The sequence below is a fragment of the Triturus cristatus genome, chromosome 7 (genome assembly GCF_964204655.1).
Source record: "Triturus cristatus chromosome 7, aTriCri1.1, whole genome shotgun sequence".
NCBI lineage: Eukaryota > Metazoa > Chordata > Amphibia > Caudata > Salamandridae > Triturus > Triturus cristatus.
Window position 1 is genome coordinate 325,961,757 of NC_140590.1, and position 25,436 is coordinate 325,987,192.

The following is a 25,436-nucleotide window of genomic DNA, read 5'->3' on the forward strand; positions in this document are numbered from 1 at the left end:
ATTCCTAGCGATAAAGGATTCATGTAGCATTAGCTCTTTCCTGCAGCGCCCTATCACTCCAGCAGTGTGAACTTTTAGTAGCAGAGCATTCCTAGCGATGAAGGATTCATGCAGCATGAGCTCTTTACTGCAGTGCCCTATCACTCCAGCAGTGTGAACTTTTGATAGCAGAGCATTCCTAGCGATATAGGATTCATGCAGCATGAGCTCTTTACTGCAGTGCCCTATCACTCCTGTAGTGTGAACTTTTGATAGCAGAGCATTCCTAGCGATATAGGATTCATGCAGCATGAGCTCTTTACTGCAGTTCCCTATCACTCCAGCAGTGTGAACTTTTGATAGCAGAGCATTCCTAGCGATGAAGGATTCAGGTAGCATGAGCTCTTTACTGCAGTGCCCTATCACTCCAGCAGTGTGAACCTTTAGTAGCAGAGCATTCCTAGCGATGAAGGATTCAGGTAGCATGAGCTCTTTACTGCAGTGCCCTATCACTCCAGCAGTGTGAACTTTTGATAGCAGAGCATTCCTAGCGATATAGGATTCAGGTAGAATGAGCTCTTTACTGCAGTGCCCTATCACTCCGGCAGTGTGAACTTTTGATAGCAGAGCATTCCTAGCGATATAGGATTCATGCAGCATGAGCTCTTTACTGCAGTGCCCTATCACTCCCATAGTGTGAACTTTTGATAGCAGAGCATTCCTAGCGATAAAGGATTCAGGTAGCATGAGCTCTTTACTGCAGTGCCCTATCACTCCTGTAGTGTGAACTTTTGATAGCAGAGCAGTCCTAGCGATATAGGATTCATGCAGCATGAGCTCTTCACTGCAGTGCCCTATCACTCCAGCAGTGTGAACGTTTGATAGCAGAGCATTCCTAGCGATATAGGATTCATGTATCATGAGCTCTTTACTTCAGTGCCCTATCACTCCAGCAGTGTGAATGTTTGATAGCAGAGCATTCCTAGTGATGAAGGATTCATGTAGCATGAGCTCTTTACTTCAGTGCCCTATCACTCCAGCAGTGTGAACTTTTGATAGCAGAGCATGCCTAGCGATATAGGATTCATGCAGCATGAGCTCTTTACTGCAGTGCCCTATCACTCCAGCAGTGTGAACTTTTGATAGCAGAGCATTCCTAGCGATATAGGATTCATGTATCATGAGCTCTTTACTTCAGTGCCCTATCACTCCAGCAGTGTGAATGTTTGATAGCAGAGCATTCCTAGTGATGAAGGATTCATGTAGCATGAGCTCTTTACTTCAGTGCCCTATCACTCCAGCAGTGTGAACTTTTGATAGCAGAGCATGCCTAGCGATATAGGATTCATGCAGCATGAGCTCTTTACTGCAGTGCCCTATCACTCCAGCAGTGTGAACTTTTGATAGCAGAGCATTACTAGCGATGTAGGATTCAGGTAGAATGTGCTCTTTACTGCAGTGCCCTATGACTCCAGCAGTGTGAACTTTTGATAGCAGAGCATTCCTAGCGATGAAGGATTCATGAAGCGTGAGCTCTTTACTGCAGTGCCCTATCACTCCAGCAGTGTGAACTTTTGATAGCAGAGCATTCCTAGCGATATAGGATTCAGGTAGAATGAGCTCTTTACTGCAGTGCCCTATCACTCCAGCAGTGTGAACTTTTGATAGAAGAGCATTCCTGGCGATAATGGATTCATGCAGCGTGAGCTCTTTACTGCAGTGCCCTATCACTCCGGCAGTGTGAACTTTTGATAGCGGAGCATTCCTAGCGATATAGGATTCAGTAGAATGAGCTCTTTACTGCAGTGCCCTATGACTCCAGCAGTGTGAATGTTTGATAGCAGAGCATTCCGAGTGATGAAGGATTCATGTAGCATGAGCTCTTTACTGCAGTGCCCTATCACTCCAGCAGTGTGAACTTTTGATAGCAGAGCATTACTAGCGATGTAGGATTCAGGTAGAATGAGCTCTTTACTGCAGTGCCCTATGACTCCAGCAGTGTGAACTTTTGATAGCAGAGCATTCCTGGCGATGAAGGATTCATGAAGCGTGAGCTCTTTACTGCAGTGCCCTATGACTCCAGCAGTGTGAATGTTTGGTAGCAGAGCATTCCTAGCGATGAAGGATTCATGCAGCGTGAGCTCTTTACTGCAGTGCCCTATCACTCCAGCAGTGTGAACTTTTGATAGCAGAGCATTCCTAGCGATGAAGGATTCATGCAGCATGAGCTCTTTACTGCACCGCCCTATCACTCCAGCAGTGTGAACCTTTGATAGCAGAGCATTCCTAGTGATCTAGGATTCAGGTAGAATGAGCTCTTTACTGCAGTGCCCTATGACTCCAGCAGTGTGAACTTTTGATAGAAGAGAATTCCTGGCGATAAAGGATTCATGCAGCATGAGCTCTTTACTGCAGTGCCCTATCACTCCAGCAGTGTGAACGTTGGATAGCAGAGCATTCCTAGCGATATAGGATTCATGTAGCATGAGCTCTTTACTGCAGTGCCCTAGCACTCCAGCAGTGTGAACTTTTGATAGCGGAGCATTCCTAGCGATATAGGATTCAGTAGAATGAGCTCTTTACTGCAGTGCCCTATGACTCCAGCAGTGTGAATGTTTGATAGCAGAGCATTCCTAGTGATGAAGGATTCATGTAGCATGAGCTCTTTACTGCAGTGCCCTATCACTCCAGCAGTGTGAACTTTTGATAGCAGAGCATTACTAGCGATAAAGGATTCATGCAGCATGAGCTCTTTACTGCAGTGCCCTATGACTCCAGCAGTGTGAATGTTTGATAGCAGAGCATTCCTAGTGATGAAGGATTCATGTAGCATGAGCTCTTTACTTCAGTGCCCTATGACTCCAGCAGTGTGAACTTTTGATAGCAGAGCATGCCTAGCGATATAGGATTCATGCAGCATGAGCTCTTTACTGCAGTGCCCTATCACTCCAGCAGTGTGAACTTTTGATAGCAGAGCATTCCTAGCGATGAAGGATTCAGGTAGCATGAGCTCTTTACTGCAGTGCCCTATCACTCCAGCAGTGTGAACTTTTGATAGCAGAGCATTACTAGCGATAAAGGATTCATGCAGCATGAGCTCTTTACTGCAGTGCCCTATGACTCCAGCAGTGTGAATGTTTGATAGCAGAGCATTCCTAGTGATGAAGGATTCATGTAGCATGAGCTCTTTACTTCAGTGCCCTATGACTCCAGCAGTGTGAACTTTTGATAGCAGAGCATGCCTAGCGATATAGGATTCATGCAGCATGAGCTCTTTACTGCAGTGCCCTATCACTCCAGCAGTGTGAACTTTTGATAGCAGAGCATTCCTAGCGATAAAGGATTCATGCACCATGAGCTCTTTACTGCAGTGCCCTATCACTCCAGCAGTGTGAACTTTTGATAGCAGAGCATGCCTAGCGATATAGGATTCATGCAGCATGAGCTCTTTACTGCAGTGCCCTATGACTCCAGCAGTGTGAATGTTTGATAGCAGAGCATTTCAAAATATATCTACGTTGACCCAAGAATGTTCCTGTCACGGTTTTCTGTATACTTTCTAGAAATTCTAGCAGAGCATTCCTAGCGATAAAGGATTCATGAAGCGTGAGCTCTTTACTGCAGTGCCCTATCACTCCAGCAGTGTGAATGTTTGGTAGCAGAGCATTCCTAGCGATGAAGGATTCATGCAGCGTGAGCTCTTTACTGCAGTGCCCTATCACTCCAGCAGTGTGAACTTTTGATAGCAGAGCATTCCTAGCGATATAGGATTCAGGTAGAATGAGCTCTTTACTGCAGTGCCCTATCACTCCGGCAGTGTGAACTTTTGATAGCAGAGCATTCCTAGCGATATAGGATTCATGCAGCATGAGCTCTTTACTGCAGTGCCCTAGCACTCCAGCAGTGTGAACTTTTGATAGCAGAGCATTCCTAGCGATATAGGATTCAGGTAGAATGAGCTCTTTACTGCAGTGCCCTATGACTCCAGCAGTGTGAATGTTTGATAGCAGAGCATTCCTAGTGATGAAGGATTCATGTAGCATGAGCTCTTTACTGCAGTGCCCTATCACTCCAGCAGTGTGAACGTTTGATAGCAGAGCATTCCTAGCGATATAGGATTCATGCAGCATGAGCTCTTTACTGCAGTGCCCTATCACTCCAGCAGTGTGAACGTTTGATAGCAGAGCATTCCTAGTCTTATAGGATTCAGGTAGAATGAGCTCTTTACTGCAGTGCCCTATGACTCCAGCAGTGTGAATGTTTGATAGCAGAGCATTCCTAGCGATGAAGGATTCATGAAGCGTGAGCTCTTTACTGCAGTGCCCTATCACTCCAGCAGTGTGAACTTTTGATAGCAGAGCATTCCTAGCGATGAAGGATTCATGAAGCGTGAGCTCTTTACTGCAGTACCCTATCACTCCAGCAGTGTGAACTTTTGATAAGAGCATTCCTAGCGATATAGGATTCATGCAGCATGAGCTCTTTACTGCAGTGCCCTATCACTCCAGCAGTGTGAACTTTTGATAGCAGAGCATTCCTAGCGATGAAGGATTCATGCAGCATGAGCTCTTTACTGCAGTGCCCTATCACTCCAGCAGTGTGAACTTTTGATAGCAGAGCATTCCAAAATATATCTACGTTGACCCAAGAATGTTCCTGTCACGGTTTTCTGTATACTTTCTAGAAATTCTTTTCTTTTGTTGTGTGTCAAATACAAATGTGGTCCAAGTCTCCAATATCATCGCTTGTCTGCCTGTGAATGCCACTTGAAGAAGAAGTGTCATAGATTTCTAGAAGCTATGCCAGCCTCACCATGGACGCTAGACTTCCTGTTCAGGAATCGCTATTCTCCCTACTGGCGGGAGAAGCAATCCTTGGCTCTTCCTAGAGCTAAAAATCCCAAACTAGCAGTGTGGAGGACTGAGATGATATGGTTAGAGATTACTTTATTGAAAACAAGACCACTTATTTATTCAAAACTACTTATTATTGTTCTAGACTGAGTGGGTTAGACTAGTACCCAACATGTTGAAGGAGCTATTTTGAATTGTATCCGATCTTCAGTCACCGCACGCCATGTGGACACGTGTTTCTCCAGCACAATCACTATGGCATGACATAGCTTTCTTTTAAAAAAATAAATCTTGAAAATCTGAGACATCAGTACCTGTGATGCAGTCCCCAAACAAGAAAGGTTTTCTAGGTCCTACCAGACCAGATGCAAGCCTTCACTCTTACCCCAGAGGACCGATTATTACAGGCCATAGAAGACAACACCTTTCAAGCTCTCCAACAGATCTCTGCCCAGCCCAATGTATGAAGCCTCTTCTCTTGACTAACTGCGTAGCTCTCCTTACCTTTTTTTAACAGGTCTCTAAGCTAGATATATCTTTCCAGCGTTATGCATATTAGCAGTAATGCAGTCTCTGCAAAAGACTGCCTTATTTAATCTGTATGATTTAGATAACGTCCCCCCTATTTCCCTCTTTCCTTAGAGGGTCAAACTGAAGAAAAAACTAGTGCTCTCCCAACTACAAAAATTCACAGAGGAAAATGTCTGAGCAGCCTGTCTGGTGGGCACAACATGTTTAGTCACTTTCAAAACCATTGACCAAAACATTCCCGCTGAAAAGGGTCGATTTTGCTGGCAGTGTTCCTGATTGGACCAGAGCCTCCTTTTCAGAGAGATTTAAGATGGTGGCACCACCTCCCTTCTCCGAAGAAACAGTTCTAAGGTGTGGTGTCCCACCAGGTTCTATCCTCTCGCCTTTCTTGTTCAATCTTTAAATGCGAACCCTCGTGCCATTACTCCGGACAGCAGGGGCCCGATTCTATACACAGGCATATGAGGCCCAACTTATTTTTTGTCTGCCACATCCATGGACTCAACACCCATAAGCCCAAGGCATTAGTTCCCTATTCTAAGTTCTATCAACATGGTGTTGGATGGTTAATACCAAAATTCTACCAAGCCAAGGTTTTTCTCCCGTTCTCAGTGAAGACAGAGCCAGAAATGATGGCTTCTCCATCTACACCATCCAAGCTGATATGCAACCTGAGGGCGCCTCTGGATCACACTCTGTCCCACATAAACTTGGAGGTTGTGTTACTCTAGTTCCTGGGCCTCAATATTTGGGTGTAGGAGAAATTTTGGCCGGGCTGGATCGAAAGTTTGATAGACTCTTGTTTGAAATCAGGACAATTTTAATGTGGGGGTCACCAATGTTTTGGTGGGAAACAGACAGCACTCTGGGGTTAACCAAAACCAGGGTAAGACTCTACTCTTTACGTCTTTCTCTCTTCTTCCCACAGGTCCTGGGAGGGCTGCTTCTCAGCTTCGGACTATGGATCCTTTTTGACAAAAACAGTTTTTCAGCTGTGATAGGTGAGTGGCAGAAACAACCATTATTAAAGGAGAAAGGTGTGTGGCGTGAAAAGGCAAACGTGGATCCTGGATACACCCAAAGCAAAAAATGTTTAGAAAAATGCCAAGCGCAGAGGAGGAACAGCAATGCGTTTTATTTACATTCAGCAAAACACTGCATTACAAGCAAATGGCCTAAAGGTGGGAAGAGTGAGGCCGCAAAAGACACACTGGAACACATCTCATATGCATGAAGGAAACAAATTCAGAGTGTCATTTAACATAGCAGATATTAATATACTAAGTTTTGTTCAGATATTTAGTTCATAGTTTTGTTAAATGTTGCACATCACACAGACAACTTCAAAGTACTGGAACTCAAAGAGAAAAAAACAGGACATGTGATAGTTCTGTGTGTAGGAATGTTGGAGTCCAGCTAGATAAGTAGGGTGAAACCTAGTCGGGCATCCCTCCGTACCTCGGATGTAGGCAAAGGACTGAGTTTAAAGCGCGTCTGGAAATGTTCGTGTTTAGAAGGCTTGTGAAATGAAGATTCCATTTGTAGACTGGGGCTAACGCTGATCCATAATTTAAGGCCTGAGACCACCAGCGAGCTATCTCTACATGTGCTTCTCTTAAAGGGGTGTTATCTGATCAAGTAGGCCGATGAGGATTGTAAGTGTCTGCCTGGAGCATAGTGGGATAGCAGTTTTAGAACATGATGGAAAGAATGCTTGAATTAATCTCAACCACTGTCGATTGTTCAGGCTGAATTCCAGACCATCATTTTTCACCCACCGTGTTATTCTAGACAGAGACCTGCCATATGCAATTCAGTCTTGGCCCTTCTCCTGTAGGTACAGTCCAGACCGAACTGCCAGGCCTGGTCCCCTTCAGATGGGAGAACAACAACCCCAGACCAGTTTCGACCTACTTAGGTCTTGTCAGTGAGGTATAGCTTGAGTCATGGGTGGACCAGGATGCGGCCAGAGTAATTACCAGGGACTGAGATTGATTCAAGCATTCCGCCCATCACTTTCTTGTTTCCTTTAGTTTGTGTAGGTAGTCTGGCCCTTTGCTCCAGTATGCTTTATGCATAAAGTTCAGCGTTTTAAACTCAATCCTGGATTCCACCGGAAGCCAGTGGGCTTAGTGTGGTCCCTTTTTATAGCAATTTATGCTAGAACTGCGTGAAGAAGTGATGGGTATCACAAAACAGGATTTGGGTAAGTCCTGGGTAATGTATGGAGTACGGATTCTCTATGATGCTTGGGAATGTTCAGATTGTGTGCTCCTGTTTAAAAGACTAGTGTAGGCGTCTATCCACAGTTTCACAGTGTGCCAGTGTCAAATGTCAAATGAGGCCAAAGGGCAGACAGGGGCTACCTGGCCCCTGCAGTGGTGGTTGAGGACTTTTGCCTCTGGTGTCCTGGGGTCTGTCCTACTATGGCTCTGCAAACTGGGCCAGGTACAACCCCTCCTGCGCATGTCTCTCAGGATATCCAGGGCATTCCAGCAAAGGCTTCTCAGCTACGGCAGTGTGCGGGATAAGAGCTCAGAACTCAACAGTCAACCAACGGACACAAATAATTGTCCAGCCCAGCGCTTATCTGTTTACTGAAGAAAGTACTTTATTTTCAAGGCAAAATGAAATATTACACAATTGAATAGTAATCAGTAGATCAGGGCTGGGGCTGAACAGGGCTGGTGGGAGTAGGTCTATCCTGAAGCTCTGGTGGGTGATCCTTCGAAGGGGCATGGCTCCCCAGACCATACCAGCTGCTGGGATAGTCACGACTCTGTCAGGGGGCGTAGTCCGGGTGGATGGGTAATGAACGGTACGTGGAGCAGTCATGAGCTGTGCGGTGGGTGGGTTGTGCACCCGGACCCTATCTGTTTTGCCAAGATCGGTGCGGTCCTTATTCCTGGAATTCTGCAGACATGAGTCTAGATATTCCAGGCGGGGGCGGGGGTCAAACCTTAAGTTCTTTTACTGAAGAGAAGGGAGGGGCCATTCCCTGTGCGTGACTATCTGACCTGCACTGCCTCTACTGTAGAGCTCCTGGCTGACGGAGTGATCCTGTCCCCGCGGTAAAGCACCGCGATCAGCACACAGGTAGATTGGGGAGGCCAATGGCAGAAGAAACCAGGAAGCCCGGTTATATCCTGCTCTTGCAACCTCATATATGTGTGATTGTATTCCTCATGTAGGTGTACGTGAGTGTGATCATACACCATGATTCCTGGATGGGCCTCATCCCATCAAGAACCTCCTGCTTGTGTTCAATGGTCGGCGTGTAGCCCTCACCTTTAGACATAACTTACGACTATTGCGCAGTTCATATGTACGTCACATTTGCTTAACAGCCGAAGTGCATTACTTGCTGCTGATGAAACACAAGGTGGAAGTATGTTTTTTGACTAAAGTGACTGCGCATGTTTGGGGACAGGTAAGTTCATGGCTGCTAGACCACGCCAGTTAGGTCATAGTGGGGGTTTGGTACTACCTAAGCCCAGACCTGTGGCCACTTCTGGACCCCAGCCGGCACCAGCGCCCACATGATACTTTTCCCTGTTTTCCCATCTACAGCAATACTGAGCCACAGAGGCCTTTTCATCGCCAGCAGTAAACTCCAGTCATCGATTCATAACTCATCTGGGGTTGTTAGGAAAGTCTTCTGATTTGCATCAAAGGCAGATGATGTACCTTGACGTTGTAGGATTCCAGACAAGGAGACCCTCATATGAAGTCTACTTGAATTTTGGGTGCAGTGTACCAGAAGTGAGATATTTCTTAACCATTCACATCACAGCTGCTGCATAATTTTACTGAGCTAAACTTAGTTCTCCTTTTTTAGTAGTTTTCATATGCACTTGCAGGGAGTGTGAGACGCTCGCACTGGTGCGCAGTGTGAGTGGAGCTTGCGCTACCGTGGACCGCCTCTGGTTTCCAGGATTTCAATACAGCACTCTGCCAGTGCCGCACCCAGTTCTGTTTTCACTCCCGCATCCAGGCGTTGTTGGTAAGAGAACTGTTCCTGCTCTAGGTAATGTGAAATCCCGCCACACGTTGCATGACCCGCCACAGGTGAAGAATGAAGAAGTGCTGGTAGTTTTAGGGGTGGGCGAAACTCGCGGAGTTTCACCCGCAGACATAAAAACTCTGCAGAGTTCTTCAAGCGGGTGGAAATCGGTAACTTGGGCTGCTCGCGCTGATTTTTAGCGCCAAGAGCTTGTTCCACGCTGCAAAATGAGCCAAATGGCACCATGCGGCACACCAGCGGGCGCTGCTTTTTGGCTGCTGCTTGCCTAGATCTCTACTTGAGCAGCAGCTTTCCCACTGTAAACGGTCATGACCGTCGGCGTTGAGAAAAGCTTACCATGTGCCGTTCTAGCACCTGAAAACAGCGCTAGGGGCTCCCATTTCTCACTCAGCAACTTAATGTTGGTGAGCTGCTTGAGAGAAAAACTCTGCCACGTGGTGGTTGGCAAAGTTTTGCCAGAACATCGCCTTTCAAGCATAACGCGGAGTGAACAAAACTAATTTATCGCCCACCCCTTCTCACTATCCACAGTACCTGTTTGCTCCTGAGACGAGCCGGTATTCTCTTAATACATGTATTGCAGCAGAGCTGAAAAGTGCAAGTTCTCCCTTTCAAATTAAAGAAGTGCTGGTACTCAATACCAGACAGTACCTGCCCATTTAGCACTTCCCACCCCCCTTGAGGCTTTTCATGGCGTCTCCCTCCAGGGACACACGCCCGTCTGCGAGCAGGCGACGCGATAGGTCGGGATTCAAGGCGCAGGGGGGTGGAGCACGCTGCAAAAAAAACCTGTATATCAGGACACAGATTAAAGATGGAATTTCTTCTAAATATGAGGGCTGTTTGGAGGATTGCCTCTCCCGGTTGTCACTCTGGGCTGATGGGTTCCGCTGGCACTGCGCCTAGAAGTTGGCAGTGAGCGCAGTAACTCCCCCGCGCACTTGCCTGTCTCTTGTCAGGCGATCCTTGTTTAACTCGCTTTACGGACTGGGTTTTGTTTGGCTGGATTTGCGAGCTCCGTGTTCCATGGAAATCCTGACAGCTGGAAGGCATCCTTTCAAAGGCGCAACAAATTCGTGCACCTGCCCATGACAGTACTGGTTTCCATGGAGACCTCCAATTGCGGGTGGGAACCACTTGACCCCCGGGGCAGCCATGATTCGGTTGAGTCACAGAGCTTTGCCAGAGGCGCTGCAGTAGAGGGGGATCCTGGGAGGAGGGTCTGGAGGCCGGGGTAGGGAGGCGAGGGTGGGGCTCGGTTTCAGAGTTTAGCAGCTGTTTTCCATTATTTCTTCCACACTCTCCCGTGGAGTTCACATGTGAACACTCACTGTCCAAGAAAAGTTGTCCACTAGCCGCTATGGGCCCTAAAGCAGAGATGCCTGTGCCACTTTGTACATGGCCTGCGAAGGGTCATACCTATTCGTTAAATAATTCCCCCAAACTGGTCAGGCTGGTGCATGGTGCCTACCCCGATAAATGATGGCCCAACCATTTATTCGTGCCCTAAACTTCAGAAGTATTTGGCCGTGGCACTTTTTGGAGCACAAATCTTGTAAATATTATAATCTAGTGCGTAGTCCCCCAACTAGTGGTAATGGTCGGAATAGCATGTTGATGTTACTCCCGTGAATGGGAGATTATAGTGAAGTAGTATGAATAGCATGATGGTATTCCGGTTTTTAATTTGACTGTGTCCAATGCTCGGAGGTAGCGCAGTCTTCTCACCTTAGCCAAGCTGAGTTCCTTACTAGTGGCACCAGCAAACCGTTTCAAAATGGTTCTTTTTTTTTAGTGGTTGATTCAATTCTTTCCTCTAAAGTATACAAAAACGTGACAAAAACGCTTGAAATAATATAAATATACAAATGTTAAAAATATTAATAATATAATTTAAATATATCATATATAAATATATAAAAGTATACGTTTTTATATATAAATATATAAAAATATACATATAGAATATATGAATAATATCATATAAATAGAAAATAAAATTGCTTGAAATTTTATCGCCACTGGTAGACTCAGACTGCATTGTTATTTTGCACAACATGCCACCTCATATTGGACCCAGCCATGTGCACATTGATCTTGAACCTGCTCCAATGGGAACAGTCAAGCCTAACTGCCAGGACAGGTCCTCCCTGAGCCAGAACACAATCAACTCAGGACCAGTTTCACCCTTGTTAGGGCTCATCAGCCAGGATTAGCTTGGTTCCAGTGACACAGCGTGCATGGGACCAACGTCTGGGCATACCCATTCCACTCAGGGCGACAAACTAAAGTATATAAACATTGTAATGGATGGAATGCTTGAATTAATCTCAGCCACTGGTAATCACTTGGGGCCGTATCCCACCCCATCGTTATTTTGCACTCTATGCCACCTCAGATTGGATTTAGCCACATGCAAATCAGTCTTGACCTTGATACAATCGGAACAGCCCAGCCCGAACTGTCAATCAATTCTTTCCTCAGCTCATCCGGTGAAGCACATCCTTTTGCGAGAAGTGTTCAATGATTATTCTCACAGTCACTGTTGTTTCATTTTCCATCAGATGCATTTAGAAAAAGTTCTGATTTGATGGATGCCTTAAAGTGCTGCGCAATTAACCAACAAATCAATACGTTGCAATGTAATGGTCCCTAGGATGAAGAGCAATATGGAGGCAGGGCGGCAGGTTATTATTGGAGTGAGGGCAAGTGGGCCCAGCACCTCTTTTATGGGTAGGGCAATATGGCTGCTGACACTTGTTTGGGATGGGTTTGTGCCCAGTGTTACCGTTGGTTGTGCAGCTTTACTCTCCGAAGAAAGTCGTTGAGCGACTTTGCAACTTCTTGAGGAACTTCAGGGGTCCTCAGACTCCAGTATCCTTCAATGTAGCAGCGCCAATTTCATCTCTCACACCTTGTATGTGTCTCTATGGGATTGCTTCTAGGTTGTGTTGGGGTTACATGTGCACCACGTGTGGAGTGCTGCAAGGCAGCCAGTGAGACACTACATGGTCAGTCGTGGAACACTGTGGGGTGAGTGTGTCATGGTCAAGGAGTGCTGAAGACTGGATCAAGATACTGGTGGTGCGAGCAGATTGTCGCTGGTTGCTTCGGAGTACCCAGGATGCTTCTTGGTCGTTTGGTGCAGTGCTGATGGTCTGACTCCAGACAGGGTGTGAGGTGACCTGCTGGTGGTAGCAGCGATGCTCTTGTAATGGAACTGGAAGGATGTTTGTACCAGCTGTGTCCTCCTTAAATGACATGGATGCCTCTATTGGCCTTAACTGATGCCCACAGAACCAGTTTGCTGTAAGACGTCGATGATTTTGATGTAGCAAGTGAAAAGAAACTTTCGAACAGTTGTCAATGTATTTTCCATGAGTTCACAGAGCTTCTTCCATGGTGAATCTAGGGTTTGTTTGATGGTGACTGGATAGAATTCGTATCCCAGTAGATCTGTGAGTTGCTGGTTCTGAACATCTTTGGCCTTTGTAAAGTGTCAGTGATTGTTTAATGTTCGCAGTTTGCAAGGTGGCCTGGTTGGTGCTCTGAGGTGTTGGGGGAATGACTCTGTTGTACATGCGTGCGGCTTACTTTTGTTCTCTCTCTAGGCCTTTGCCACGTCAGTCACTATATTGGTGGCCTGCCCGCCATGGGTCGATTGGTGCACTCTCAGTCAGTGGAATGAGTCAGTTATAGTCCTGGTCTTTAGGCCTGATTGATTCTGATCAGAGGGTGAGGACAGGATTCTTCACCTCTTCTGCTGTAGCAATCTTCAGGTTCACCGGAGTGGACTGGCGAGTCACTCACTTGTTCTTCTTGGTGGTTGGGCATGGCACCATCTTAGTGGCCTGTGGGTGTTTGATAGAGTCTTGATGGTGTGGAAGTTGTAACTTTGTTTCAGACTTCAATCCTCCCCACACCTTCTGCTATCAAACTGTGTACTGTGAATCATGCTTCTCACTGGTGGGAGGTTACCACATTATACAGGAATTACGGGAACAGAGTTTGCACCTCACCAGTACTGTATAAGTAGAAATGAGGATCTTAGTGTGAACATTGGTGGAGTGCTGGTTAATTCTCAGCTAAATATCCGTAATGGGTGTGTATTGGTGGTAAGATCGAATTCCCCCAGAGAATTAAAGTAAAAAAGGAAAAGGCTAGGGGCTGAGAACAACACTATTTGACATGAAAGTTGTAGAAGTAGAGCGCGAGAGGGCATGTTTCAATTTAGCAATCTGGTACCATTCTGCTGCGTACCACACATGCGCAACTGTGTAGATAGGTATTTAAGTAAGATATGTGCTCTCTACCACAAATTCTAAATTGTGCATACAGGTTTGAGAGATAATATTGTGGTTCACTGCATTGATTGCTGGGTTAGGTTCAGTAGAATCAGTAATCATGACTCATCTTTGTCAACCATCAGGTAGACCTTATCCAGCACAGCTTCTGTGCTCTGGCCTGTCCTGAAAACTGGCCAAAGAATCCAATTATCCCTCCACCATACTCCACACAGTACATGTCCAACAACTCACGGTTCCAGGCATCAAGGTTGACTTACTTAAGGATGTTCTCGTAGATGGTGAGAGCCAAGCGACCACAGTCTTTGCCCAGCGCAGTTTCTGTGCTGTGTCCTGTCCTGGAAAGGGACTGGTATGTGTGCCGTAGGCTATTGTTGCTGATAGAGACGCTTAGTTGCTCTCTAGGCCGCATACCACTGCCACTCCTGCTTTTATTTATTTTGCTTGTGCAAACAATTCAATGTTTCCCCATTAGCTTAGTCTTTTAAACACAAACACTATTCCCTTTAGGAAATATAGAATATTGTTAATAAACTATAAAACTAAACATGCGAACAGGTATTTTCTTAAAAAATGTATACTTCTGACTTCACAATAAAATGATTGCAAGTTATCATGATGCTTCATACCTCTGACATTCTGCCCTGCACCACCCTTCAAGTGTAAGCCGAGACTGTTCATCCTCACTACCTCTAACAGACCAAGCTTAAGAAGGAGGCACTTGGCAATGCCGTTCATGTGGTCTGAAGGACAACCATCAGTGCTTGTCACAAGCGGCGCCCAGTTAGCTGCCAGTCCCACAGGCCTTGAATAACTGGCCTGGTAGCCAAGCTCTGTGATTTTTCTGGGCAGACTGGCTTCATTCTCATACATAGATGGAAAGGGTGACCTTAAGATTCCTAGTGTAGTGCAGAATGAATGGGCCTTGCCCAGGTGTTCAGAAGAGTCTGAGATTCCGATTGTGTAAAGCTACAAGCATGTACCCCACACCCCTAGAAATGGAGTCGTAGGTCTGTTTACGGCCATGGATGTACGAGCCACCTGGAATATTCGTCGACCGAAGTAATGTTAGAAAGTGTAGTTGAATGTAATTGTATGGGAGATGGTAGTGGTCTGGTTTGGCGAGTCAGGAACAAGCTTTTCTGTCCCAATATCCATCCCTTGTTGACCTCTTCCTTATTCTCTGTCCTTTCGAGGTCCCCATCTGCCAGTGTACCCCAGTCCCAATGTGTGTGTTAATGAATACCAGACTCTTGAAGTGAGTACATTAGGAAGGAATTACAACTGGCAACATTTAAATAATCTTTGTTCTTCCCCCAAGTTTAGAGGCCACACAGGTCCAAAACTCCATCCTCACTACAGTAAATGATCTGGTGGATGCACTTGAACACAAGTGTATCTCTGAACAAAGCGGCCAGGTCGGCCACCAGCTCCTGCACCATCCATCAGAGAGAGGCGATGCAGACAGTTATGTCCATTCCCCACCAAATAGTTTTGCTTCTGCAAGTTCTGCACAGAAACATCTATTTGCTGCTCCCTCTAAAGTTCAAAGCCATGGTCTAACCTGTGCATGTTTGTCATCGAAGAATATACCTACTCACTTTTCCTGTATCATATTTTCAAGAAACATTCCCCATAGTGTGCCATACACAGTAATGTCTCCAGGATGATGGCCTGTTCTTAATGTTAGAGAAAGAAGGTCCCCATCCTTCGTTGTCTCTTTCTGTTTGCTTTAGTATTCTGAGCAATTTGTGGTCATAGTTGTCAGAAAGTGCAAAGCGAAATGTACATCCTGCTACTAAACAGACAGTTCCTCAGGAATAGGAACCCTGGCAACCCTTATTTATGGCATACGGGGCCATTGGAAACTACTTCTGCATACGTGCAGTACCACTTAAAGGCTCCCAAGCTCCATACATGCTGTCACGCTATGTGCTCTCCCATCCATGTTTGGGCTGGCCCTTCAACTTTCCCCACTCGTGACCTCATCATTTCAAATTTGCTGAACGCTTCTCCCCAGTTACATATATATAACTGTCTCTTTTTTGGTTAGTTGTATTAAGCTCCATAATGCAGAAACTACATCAGATGAACCATACGCAGGACACAAATCATAAATTAAATTTAAATACCGTAGTTAAGGTTGGCTTCCAAGCAAAGTAGCCGTAAGTGAGCGCGCTGCCTGCAGTAAAGCAGAACTTTGAGTGTTTAGTGGGTTTGAGGAAAACAGAGTTGTGGCGTCAAGCCTGGTTGGTCCATGTGTTATCCATCCTGCTCCTTGAGTTACCTCCTCTGTCTCTTCCAGGTGAAAATTCTACGCTGAAGATCTGGTCGTATTTGTTCGCGGGAGTCGGGACCTTCACCATGTTGCTGGGCTTCCTGGGCTGCCTTGGATCACTCAAGGAAATCAAATGCCTGCTGGGCTTTGTGAGTACTCAGTCCTTTCAATGAAATACGTATATAGCATGATACTGTCTTCTTACTCGCTGACGCATCGGGACATTGGGAGATCTGCGACAGCCCTGGCTCTTTGAAAGGATGATTGGGGCAGGACAGAGGCAGCCATAGGACAGGAACAGGTTGACTAACTACTCCAGCTCTCCCAGACCTCCAGCAGACACTGGTTGTCTGAGCATATCTCTGTGGGTCAGCCTGCCAGGCCCCATGGTCTGCTTTCATACTCTACATCAGCCACAGTTCATCCCAATGTGCTATCGCCCCAGGTGTGATCATCCTATCTCTGCTGTACCACATACCCGAGTGCGGTCCTTCGGGTTGTCACTGATCCCCAATTCCTTGACATTGTTTATCACTGTCTCCAAGATCCTTGTACTGTCATCCACACGTGTGAAGGTCCTCGCCTGGCCGCCAATCTACCAAGACATTTATGAGGATGCAGAGTTGCACTCCGATAGTGTTACTTTGCGTCCTCATAAATGCCTTTTTTATTTGCGCCCAGATGCCCAATCCCTATTAGTAAAAGTGCACAGTCCTCTCAATTCACACTAAGTCTATATGTAGTTCAGTGAATATTCCCATTTTAGATGTTTTGGGGCTAATTGACCAAGTGATTTATGAGAGTAGGTGAAATAGTCCTCATACGAGAAGCAGTACTACAGGAGTACTATTACATGTACTCATGGGTATCTTTGTGAATTAGATTGGCCCTCAGTACTTTCATGCGCTTGAGATATGGAAGTAAAAAGCTATATATAAAGGGCATAAGATAGGACACAAGGAAGTCGTTGGAGCTGCTGTACAATTGGCCTGGCAAAGACCACGGAGCAGTTGAGAACCAGGAGTTTCTCACTCATATAAGCAACCATCTGGCTCAAGCCACAATCTGCCGGTCCATGAGCTGTTCCCTTCTTTCTGAACTAGAAGACAGAGTGCCGGTCTTTTAGGACATTGTTGTACTCATCACTGATGGACCGTCGCGATCTGTGCTGTGCAGCCAGATCAATGCCTACACTGCTGGATCCCTGGCTGTAGATGGGTCCTCTTTAGTAGCCTTCATCCCTCCTTCTTCCCTCTGATATATAATATTTCAATTTCAAAGGCCTTCTATCACTGGCAATTGAGTATTCATTGGTGAATTAAGCAATAAAGTAAAAGATACATATATTTATAAATATGTAGGTGTGCCGACCGATTGTACAAGACGACTGTAAAATGATCTGACTTCAATGTGTATTCTTTTTACCCAGTTCTGCATTTATAACAATCACCTTACATAAGCATTCCAGAGTGTGTGTTGATGTTGTCTTCTTGAGGTTTGAGACCTACTGAGACATCATCACCCGATGCAAGGTCTAAAATTAACTGATCCGAGCCTCTTGTTTTAGGCAGCAGCTTCCTTATACTGAAAAGCATTCCCACCTTTCACAAAATAGGACTAATTTAGGGTGAAGAAATCATTCTCATGTTGCAAAACACAAGCAGTGCATTTTGTAATTTGTATTTAATGTGCACGTTTCTTGATTTGTAGTTCCCTTGAAGGAAACCTTTTTTATTGAATACGATTTTGTTTTTTTCTGGACTTATTGTCTCTCTTCCATTTATCCTGCAGTATTTCGGATTTCTTCTCCTGCTGTTTGCCACACAGATAACTGCTGGAGTTCTGGTTTACACTCAAAGAAACAATGTAAGTTGCAGAGAGACCAGTCTGGGAGTATTGTGTAATGGGATTGTCTCAGTAGGTTGTCTCTGGGGCTGTCGGGGCTTTTTCAGTGTTGCTTAAAGTGTTTAGATAACCCGCTTTTATCAGGAAATTATTTTTATCTTTGACCATTTTAGCTTGTATGGGAAACTGAACAAAAGCTTGTTTAACGCCTCATTAGTTTCTAAATTAGAGCCTGAAGGGCTGGATTCATATTTTCAGAATGCCACACAAGACCCAGGTACATTGAATCTAAATGGAACTGATTTGCGTAGTCAAGTTATCCTGCTGATGTGGCATGGTTGTGGTCCTCTTGGGCCCATGTCATTCACCGCTCTTGCATTTTAACATTCAGCACACAGACCTATGTAGAAATCTTGGCTCTGAAAACTTTCTGCTCTCCATATCACACCTGTAAAAACACAGGGTTGTTTGCGACCGTAAAAATGTTTTTTCTAATGTACAAAATGTAAAAAGCGATTCAGTAACTTGTTACCAATTCGCATTTGTGATTCGGTATTTGGAAGGGGTGTGTTTAGAGCGTCCCTTCCAAATATTGAATCGGTATGGTATGTATTACTATTTTGCGACCTAATTCCGGTCGCAAAACAGTAATACAATACCATCAGTTTAAAACTGGTTGTAACGCAAAAGGGCCTCTTCCCCTTTCAGAATGTAAATCAAAACATTTTTTAAGAGCAGGCAGTAGTTACAAAAACTTTGCTTTATTAAAAAGCAATCACAGACATGGTGGTCTGCTGACCTCAACAGGCCACCACCCCTTTGATGGCTGTGATTCCTAATGGGTGGCAAACTACAACCTACCTCATTAATCCTCATGAGGTATTGAAACCCACAAGGAATCCCTGAATGAAACTGAAAGAGTTTTGTGCATTAGGAATATCGATTTCCAAATTGCGATTCAGAGAGAATCATAATTAGGAAATCAATATTCCTAATGTTTGTACACCTGGCCCACAGTTCCTATAGACACATTTCATATTTCTCTGCTCCAATATGAGGATTTTAGAAAAAGTACAACACATACACTTCTATGTAATAGATACTTTTACTCATAAGTAAACTCATAGTATGTTTTTGTCAGTGATTAAAGTGTCAAAAAATACAATTTCGAAAATTCTCTCACTCATCAGCATTCCTGAGATGTACTGCTGAAGTTGGCTAAAGATTAGTGGAAGCCCTAAATGTATGGTTTGAGTTTGAAATGTACAACAATTTAGTTAGACTGTTTTGGAAAAGTGCTTATAGAGTTGCAGAATTAGCTTTTCAAATAGTGCCTTTGGAGACAACCTATACCAGTTCACTACCACCAGTTTACCTTTACTCAGAAACACCACAACGGATGGTGCGTTCAGAAGAAAGGAGGCTTGCTTGCAGAGAGAAAAGCTGGGATGGATTTTATAATTAAACACAGGGCAGAGTGGTGTGTGTTTTTCTTTATATTGAATATCCATTGAGTGTTTAGGGTAAACATCATAAAATACTGTAGTTAGTGATGCACAGGATAAAGGAACAATGTCCGATAGGGGCATGCAGTGGGATTGCGGGCGATGGTGCTGAGAGTGAGGAACACAGACAAGTGCGATGTCTCACACATTTAGTATATGTAGATATGGTCATAGCGTGCCCTGTACCAGAAAGGGTCCATATGGAAGTGGCTGTAGGATATTGTGGGGTCGGAGAGAAAAGGCCATTCATTGCTGCGTTGCCATGACTGAGGAGATAAGACTGCAGGATGGTCCATAACCATGTATGAGGGTCCACTTGAATGGCATCGGCGAGAAGGTTCGCTGAAGAGATCCCCGGTGGCTGAAGCTAGCATCTTAGCATGGCACAGGGGGCTTGAGAGGAGATGTGTTTGACAGTTTTCATGCTTTTATTGAGTGAAGATAAAAAGAGTGAAAAGGCTTCAGTGAGGTATTTCAGAGAAATTCCGTGTATATTCCTGACTGTTTGGTTGAAAAATGTGTGCAAGTCTTTACTTTTGGCAGGTACCCAGGCAAGTGGATGGGTGGTTTGAGTTGGGTGTCCGGCTAGGGGAGGGAGAGGGTGGAATGTGCAGTTGCTGAAGCATGGTTTTATGGTGCAGTAATCCCGTCCAGGGGGAGGAAGCCTGGGGCGGGGAGGATAGCTTTCCCCTAAGACCATTTCACTATATGTTTTTACTCAACAGTTATGTGCTGATTATGGATTTGGGTTTGAGGAGAGGAGTTGAGAGAAAATCTTATGTCTGCTCAGCAGCGAGTACCTGGCTTCTGTAGCTGCGGGTGGTGTAAAGGAATCTAGTTGTAAGACAGGGTTAAATGGCACACCAAGGCTTCTGCTGGAGGGTCAGCGTGGTATGGTGCCAGGTGAGAATAGGATGTGGTTGGATAAGCGGGCTTGTTCGTTTGAGGCAGAGAAATACAATATTGTAGTTTGGGAGAAGCCCAACATAAGTGCACCAGAGAGTCATCAAGTGGGCGATGGCAGTTACATCGCCTGAGATGCAGGACTGGGGCAGATGGAAGGACGCGACTATGTTTGGGTGGCATCCACGACGGTGAAGAGAAGGACCACGTGCAGAGCCCAGGCTACTTAGTGGAAAGGACCCAGGACTGAGCCTTGGCAACAGAAGCATGTAGTAGGGCATGTAGTAGGGCTTGATGCCAAGTGTAAGGGGCACCAGGAGACTGAGAAGGATCGGTGAACAATACTGGAAGAGGCGCAGTCAGCCCCTGAGCCAGAGGGATGCCACTGCTGCAGAGAGGCAACCCGCCGTGCAGCTGACTGAGTGTGCCCAGGTTATAAGGTTCAAATGCAAAAACAACAATTGATGGACAGAATGCAGAACAATGTCATACATCCACCCCAAAGGTTCAACACATTAATCTCCGAATACCCAACAGGCTGGGCTAAAGAGGGCTGAGCCGGCTGTTTTAAGCGGGTATGTAAAGGGTACAGAGGCCAGAATATCCACCAGAGAAGTGCTTGCAAAGATCCTGCTGGAATCTTCAGAGGGAGGGCTCGTACTGGCACATTGTGCACAAGTGATTTGTTTTTGCTGCTAAATAATGCCCAGCTAAATATTTAATGACCTTGGAACTCAACTGTGGCTTTATGAACTTATTAAATTATTATGAATTTTAACAAATGTATATGTTATCGCTATTGAATCTTGCTGCTAAGATATTTCCAGATATAGAGTCCATACACAAGCACTTGCACTTTGGTATTTTGTAACTATTTTATTCACTTGCCACGTTTAAGTGTCGGAAAAACGTATTCTGAATTTTAAAATTGTTGATTGCAAATGTATTCTTTTACACTTTAAGCTGCTTTGTAACTGAGATTTTTGATGTTTAGTTGTTGACAGTATGCACCACAGTGCAGCTGCACAGGCTTTGCATAGGCTGCCCAGCATCGCACTTTATATCTGTATTCCTCATGGTGTGAAATTTTGGAAGCCAAAGCAGCATGCATGGCTATGTTTCAAATTATATTTTCTTATTTATGTAATTGTAATGATTTTAAATATTTAAACAATAAAATAATCCTCGGCTGTCAGGGAGATTAAGTGAGCTGGTGTCCAGAGTCACATGATGCTGAGCTGAGCTGCCGCAGGCGTAAGGCATCGACCCGTGAGCCCCGTGCTCCGGAGTCAGCTGCTCTGGCCGCTGCGCCACACCTCTCCCCTCATGTAAAAGAAAAAAAAATCCAAAGCATCTGTTCAGAAGAAGGTGTAGTGTGTTTACAGTGTGCCTCTGGGCACTGCCTCTCAGCACCTCTATGAAGGCAGCATTCCAAGCCCCACTTCTATGGTCACTGTATATTTCATAAAGCATCATAACTAGGCCTCCATCAACACGTTACACATGTTGACGAAGTGATGATAAGGGTGCCACAGGCCTTCATTGTTGCCTGCAGATACATTAAACAGCGCCCTCCCACTTTGTAGCGCTGAAACCAGCAGAGATTTTGCAAAAAGATCCTGTGAACACTTGCTCTGGTGGTTTTAAACCTAGGAATCAAATGTTTATGGGAATTCCAATTTTCCATGTAATGGTTGCATATTCGTTCACTATTGCGTTGTAGGTGACGAATACAATTTGTAAAACCCTCACATAGATTATTTTTATGAGCGTTTTTAAATTGCAATCTTAAAAAGATGACACCCTCTATTACTATACAAATATGCTGGAATCCAGCAGCGCTAACGGGACACTTCCTGGAGGAGTCTAGCACTGCTGGACCTCAATATCACTGACAAGGCACTGCGAGAACTGTATTACACTGTACAGTGCACTGCCTGGGGAAAGCTAGCACTGCTGGACCTCAATAGCACTGACAAGGCACTGCGGGAACTGTATTACACTGTACAGTGCACTGCCTGGGGAAAGCTAGCACTGCTGGACCTCAATAGTACTCACAGGGCACTGGCTGGAAGAGGTTGGCACTGCCTGGGGGAGGGGGGAGGCTAGCACTGCTGGACCTCAATAATACTGACAAGGCACTGCAGGAATTGTATTACACTGTACAGTGCACTGCCTGGAGGAGGCTAGCCGCTTTACAGTCTTCTGTTAATCACAGGCACTGCCTGGAGGAAGCTAGCACTACTTGAATCTTATTACATGTACAGGGCTCTGCCTGGAAGACGACGACAATGCTGGAGCTCTGCTTCACTGACGGGGCACTGACTGGAGGGGGCTAGCACTGCTGAAACCTTTGCACTGACAGGATGTTCTGTGGTAGGAGCTGGAACTACTGGAATCCAGTAGCACTGACTAGATACTGCCTGGAGGAGGCTATCACTACTTGAATCTTATTACACTGCCAACGCACTGCCTGGAAGAGGCTAGCTATATTGCCGTCTTTTGTTACTAACAGGGTACTACCTGAATGAGGATAGCACTGCTTGAATTTTATTACACAGACAGGGCACTGCCTGGAAGAAGTTGGCACTGCCAGAGCCCTGCTTCACTGACAGTGCACTGCCTGGAAGACGGCACTGCCGGAGCCCTGCTTCACAGATAGGGCACTGACTGGACGAGATTGGCACTGCTGGAGCCCTGCTTCACTGACAGTGCACTGCCTGGAAGAAGTTGGCACTGCCGGAGCCCTGCTTCACTGATAGTGAACTGCCTGGAAGAAGTTGGCACTGCCGGAGCCCTGCTTCACAGATAGGGCACTGATTGGAAGAGATTGCAACTGCCGGAGCCCTGCTTCACTGACAGTGCACTGACTGGAAGAAGTTGGCACTGCCGGAGCTCTGCTTCACAGATAGGGCACTGCCTGGAAGAAGTTGGCACTGCCGGAGCCCTGCTTCACTGACAGTGCACTGCCTGGAAGAAGTTGGCACTGCCGGAGCCCTGCTTCACAGATAGGGCACTGACTGGAAGAGATTGGCACTGCTGGAGCCCTGCTTCACTGACAGTGCACTGCCTGGAAGAAGTTGGCACTGCCGGAGCCCTGCTTCACTGATAGTGCACTGCCTGGAAGAAGTTGGCACTGCCGGAGCCCTGCTTCACTGACAGTGCACTGACTGGAAGAGATTGGCACTGCCGGAGCCCAGCTTCACTGACAGTGCACTGCCTGGAAGAAGTTGGCACTGCCGGAGCCCTGCTTCACTGACAGTGCACTGACTGGAAGAAGTTGGCACTGCCGGAGTCCTGCTTCACAGATGGGCACTGACTGGAAGAGGTTGGGACTGCCGAAGCCCTGCTTCACTGACAGTGCACTGACTGGAAGAGGTTGGTACTGCCGAAGCCCTGCTTCACTGATAGGGCACTGACTGGAAGAGATTGGCACTGCGGGAGCCCTGCTTCACTGACAGGGCACTGACTGGAAGAGATTGACACTGCGGGAGCCCTGCTTCACAGATAGGGCACTGACTGGAAGAGGTTGTTACTGCTGAAGCCGTGCTTCACAGATAGGGCACTGCCTGGAAGAGGTTGGTACTGCCAAAGCCCTGCTTCACAGATGGGCACTGACTGGAAGAGGTTGGTACTGCCGAAGCCCTGCTTCACACATAGGGCACTGACTGGAAGAGGTTGGTACTGCCGAAGCCCTGCTTCACACATAGGGCACTGACTGGAAGAGGTTGGTACTGCCGAAGCCCTGCTTCACAGACAGGGCACTGACTGGAAGAGATTGACACTGCGGGAGCCCTGCTTCACAGATGGGCACTGACTGGAAGAGGTTGGTACTGCCGAAGCCCTGCTTCACACATAGGGCACTGACTGGAAGAGGTTGGTACTGCCGAAGCCCTGCTTCACTGACAGTGCACTGACTGGAAGAGATTGGTACTGCCGAAGCCCTGCTTCACTGATAGGGTACTGACTGGAAGAGATAGACACTGCGGGAGCCCTGCTTCACTGACAGGGCACTGACTGGAAGAGATTGACACTGCGGGAGCCCTGCTTCACAGATAGGGCACTGACTGGAAGAGGTTGTTACTGCTGAAGCCGTGCTTCACAGATAGGGCACTGCCTGGAAGAGGTTGGTACTGCCAAAGCCCTGCTTCACAGATGGGCACTGACTGGAAGAGGTTGGTACTGCCGAAGCCCTGCTTCACACATAGGGCACTGACTGGAAGAGGTTGGTACTGCCGAAGCCCTGCTTCACAGACAGGGCACTGACTGCAAGAGATTGACACTGCGGGAGCCCTGCTTCACAGATGGGCACTGACTAGAAGAGGTTGGTACTGCCGAAGCCCTGCTTCACACATTGGGCACTGACTGGAAGAGGTTGGTACTGCCGAAGCCCTGCTTCACACATTGGGCACTGACTGGAAGAGATTGGCACTGCCGGAGCCCAGCTTTACTGACAGTGCACTGCCTGGAAGAAGTTGGCACTGCCGGAGCCCTGCTTCACTGACAGTGCACTGACTGGAAGAAGTTGGCACTGCCGGAGCCCAGCTTTACTGACAGTGCACTGCCTGGAAGAAGTTGGCACTGCCGGAGCCCTGCTTCACTGACAGTGCACTGACTGGAAGAAGTTGGCACTGCCGAAGCCCTGCTTCACAGATAGGGCACTGCCTGGAAGAAGTTGGCACTGCCGGAGCCCCCCTTCACTGACAGTGCACTGCCTGGAAGAAGTTGGCACTGCCGGAGCCCTGCTTCACTGACAGTGCACTGACTGGAAGAAGTTGGCACTGCCGAAGCCCTGCTTCACAGATAGGGCACTGCCTGGAAGAAGTTGGCACTGCCGGAGCCCCCCTTCACTGACAGTGCACTGCCTGGAAGAAGTTGGCACTGCCGGAGCCCTGCTTCACAGATAGGGCACTGAATGGAAGAGATTGGCACTGCCGGAGCCCAGCTTTACTAACAGTGCACTGCCTGGAAGAAGTTGGCACTGCCGGAGCCCTGCTTCACAGATAGGGCACTGCCTGGAAGAAGTTGGCACTGCCGGATCCCTGCTTCACTGACAGTGCACTGCCTGGAAGAAGTTGGCACTGCCGGAGCCATGCTTCACAGATAGGGCACTGACTGGAAGAGATTGGCACTGCCGGAGCCCTGCTTCACTGACAGTGCACTGCCTGGAAGAAGTTGGCACTGCCGGAGCCCTGCTTCACTGACAGTGCACTG

General features: G+C 46.6%; 1 protein-coding gene across 2 annotated transcripts in view; it reads left to right on the plus strand.

Annotated features, from left to right (window-relative positions):
* The window catches only part of LOC146809586 (leukocyte antigen CD37-like), a 180,919-nt gene that overhangs the window by 111,190 nt on the left and 44,293 nt on the right, over nucleotides 1-25,436 (plus strand). For both annotated transcript variants that reach the window (XM_085616427.1, XM_085616428.1), the window contains exons 3-5: nucleotides 6,292-6,364; nucleotides 15,997-16,118; nucleotides 17,761-17,835. In XM_085616427.1, coding sequence (XP_085472553.1) covers nucleotides 6,292-6,364; nucleotides 15,997-16,118; nucleotides 17,761-17,835 — 270 coding nt within the window. The remainder of the gene's footprint in view (nucleotides 1-6,291; nucleotides 6,365-15,996; nucleotides 16,119-17,760; nucleotides 17,836-25,436) is intronic.